This window comes from Nannobrachium achirus (genome assembly GCF_963921795.1).
Source record: "Nannobrachium achirus genome assembly, chromosome: 6".
Taxonomy (NCBI): domain Eukaryota; kingdom Metazoa; phylum Chordata; class Actinopteri; order Myctophiformes; family Myctophidae; genus Nannobrachium; species Nannobrachium achirus.
This window is the reverse complement of record NC_137815.1, coordinates 1,564,401-1,566,453: the sequence shown is the minus strand read 5'-3', so window position 1 is coordinate 1,566,453 and position 2,053 is coordinate 1,564,401. Positions and strand designations below refer to the sequence as shown.

The 2,053-nt window shown below is 38.8% G+C and overlaps 1 protein-coding gene across 3 annotated transcripts in view; it reads left to right on the top strand.

Annotated features, from left to right (window-relative positions):
• LOC308287414 (uncharacterized protein) overlaps nucleotides 1–1,787 on the top strand; it is an 11,109-nt gene extending 9,322 nt beyond the window's left edge. Inside the window, exons 8-10 of one of the 3 annotated variants that reach the window (XR_013962131.1) lie at nucleotides 10–53; nucleotides 295–384; nucleotides 1,404–1,787. Coding sequence is in view for 2 of the 3 variants with exons in the window: in XM_080728572.1 (XP_080584698.1) it covers nucleotides 10–53; nucleotides 1,404–1,473 (114 nt within the window). In the remaining variant the exon portion in view is untranslated. Of the gene's footprint in view, nucleotides 1–9; nucleotides 54–294; nucleotides 993–1,403 lie in introns of those variants that run through there. The other 2 variants (XM_080728572.1, XM_080728573.1) reach the window with 2 other exon arrangements.
• The last annotated feature ends 266 nt before the right edge of the window (nucleotides 1,788–2,053 follow it).

Below are 2,053 nucleotides of genomic sequence, written 5' to 3'. Positions count from 1 at the left end.
TGTTTTTAGGGCAAACAAGAAGTCTTGGTGTCTTGGGAGCCTTGCCCTGCATGGTAAGACATTGACGATCTTATTCAATTTACACTATGTGCCCTACCAGAGGCAGTGGTTTCTGGTTGGTCCCACATTTTTCCCCCCTCTCACCTTACTTTGTAGTGTTACAGAACTATTGATGACCCACATTTTCTCATCAAAATTGGCTCGTACAACGGGTCCCACTAGTGTAGGCAAAATGAAAAGTTGACAACCTAACGTCCAAGTGCTTTTATCTTCCTCCCTCTCTGCTGTGTGCAGGGCTTGATTGGCAGCTGCAGTCCACCGGCCTCGGCAGTTGGATTGCAGGCTTCTGTGTAACTAGATTGTACAGCTTGAATGTACAGGAAGGTTACAAAACGCATATTCTTTTATTCTAGTAATTAATGTCTGTTAGTCCACTAATGTTGTTAATGAATTTTCTTTCTGACTTCAGATATGGACAGTGTCACCAGTACAAGAGTAAATTGTTTTATGATGAACTGATTGGAACTCTAAATTAACATCAGTTGTACACAAACAAATGAAATTACCTGACATTTAGTCTGGATTTGTCAAAGTGGAATCTTTGCCGGTATGATTCCTATATATCTTTTACATGTAAGCAATAGGCATACAGTACATGTGCATTAGGGCTGCATGTTACTGATGCAAACACTTTTTTCCCCTGGACACCAAATCTCACCAAAACAGACACACACCAAATCACAACATGTCGCAGTGTGAGGCGTTGTGATCTTTTAGATCTTCTCCTTTCTTTAAGTGGTTAGTGTAAAAAAAAAAAAAAGAAAGAAAAGACCCATGATCTAAAATAATTCCTCTAAGCCAGGGGTCTTCAACGTTTTCAGGCCAAGGACCCCTTAGTTGAGAGACATCAAGCAGGGACCCCTTAGTTGAGAGAGACATGAAGCAGGGACCCCTTAGTTGAGAGAGACATGAAGCAGGGACCCCTTAGTTGAGAGAGAGAGATGAAGCAGGGACCCCCACAACCTGTTCATAGATTCCATATAGTTTCATTGTTTGACAGCACAATCAGTGTTTTTTGGATTCATGTCCATTTGTAATTTTTAGATATTTAACTACTGGAACCATCAATACTTAATAAACTTGACCTCTCACTCAGTACTTAGTCTGCTCTTTTTCCCTGTTGCAGAAAATAGCCGATCGGCATTGTGAGCTTGTACATCTGCTATTTTTGTTCTCAGTTTAAGTTCTCGGAATATATTATGGATGCTAGGGTTCAAGTGGTTAATATGAAAAAAGGAGAAAAGGGTTTCTAGTGCTCAAAGATTTGGAGGACCCCCTGTAGTAACTTTGAGGACCCCCTTGTTGAAGACCACTGCTCTAAGCCATTTATTTCTTCTTTACAGCTCCAGAATCTGGGAAGACACCTGGGAACCAGCCGAAGGTTTTCCAGAGGACATAATGGCCAAACTGTAATTTCACCCCAGATATAGTACTTTGCTACCTCTGCCTCAATTATTTTTCAAGTTGTGTTATTTGTTATTTTGGAGATTTTGTTTATTACATTGTTTATTAAAGTTATTTCTGCCATCTGAAAATGGATCACAATTTGCTGCGATGCATTGTGAGCTTTTAGAGCTGCTATTTTCACGTTTGAAATGGTACCGGTACATTCTGCACAATGAGTACTTTACTTTTGTTACTTTGAATACATTTTGATGCCAATACTTTTATACATTTTGTTCTGTGCTATATATATTCTTTGTTGTTCCATTAAAAGCCATTTGCACTTTGAATGTTGTCTTTCTTCCAAGATGTCAATCTATATAAAATTGATATGAACTGAGGTGGGTTTCTTTCTGAAATACTTTCATGCAATTACCTGTATGTAATAGTTGTGTAATAGCAATGTAATAGGGCATTAATGCCCGCCCTCGCCCTTACTGGTTTGTATTTCTAAAACTAATATTCTATTAAACCTCTTTTCACAAGTTTAGCTATTGACATGTAAAGTAACAGTAGTGCATATCATACACACTTGGTGTCACATCCCCAT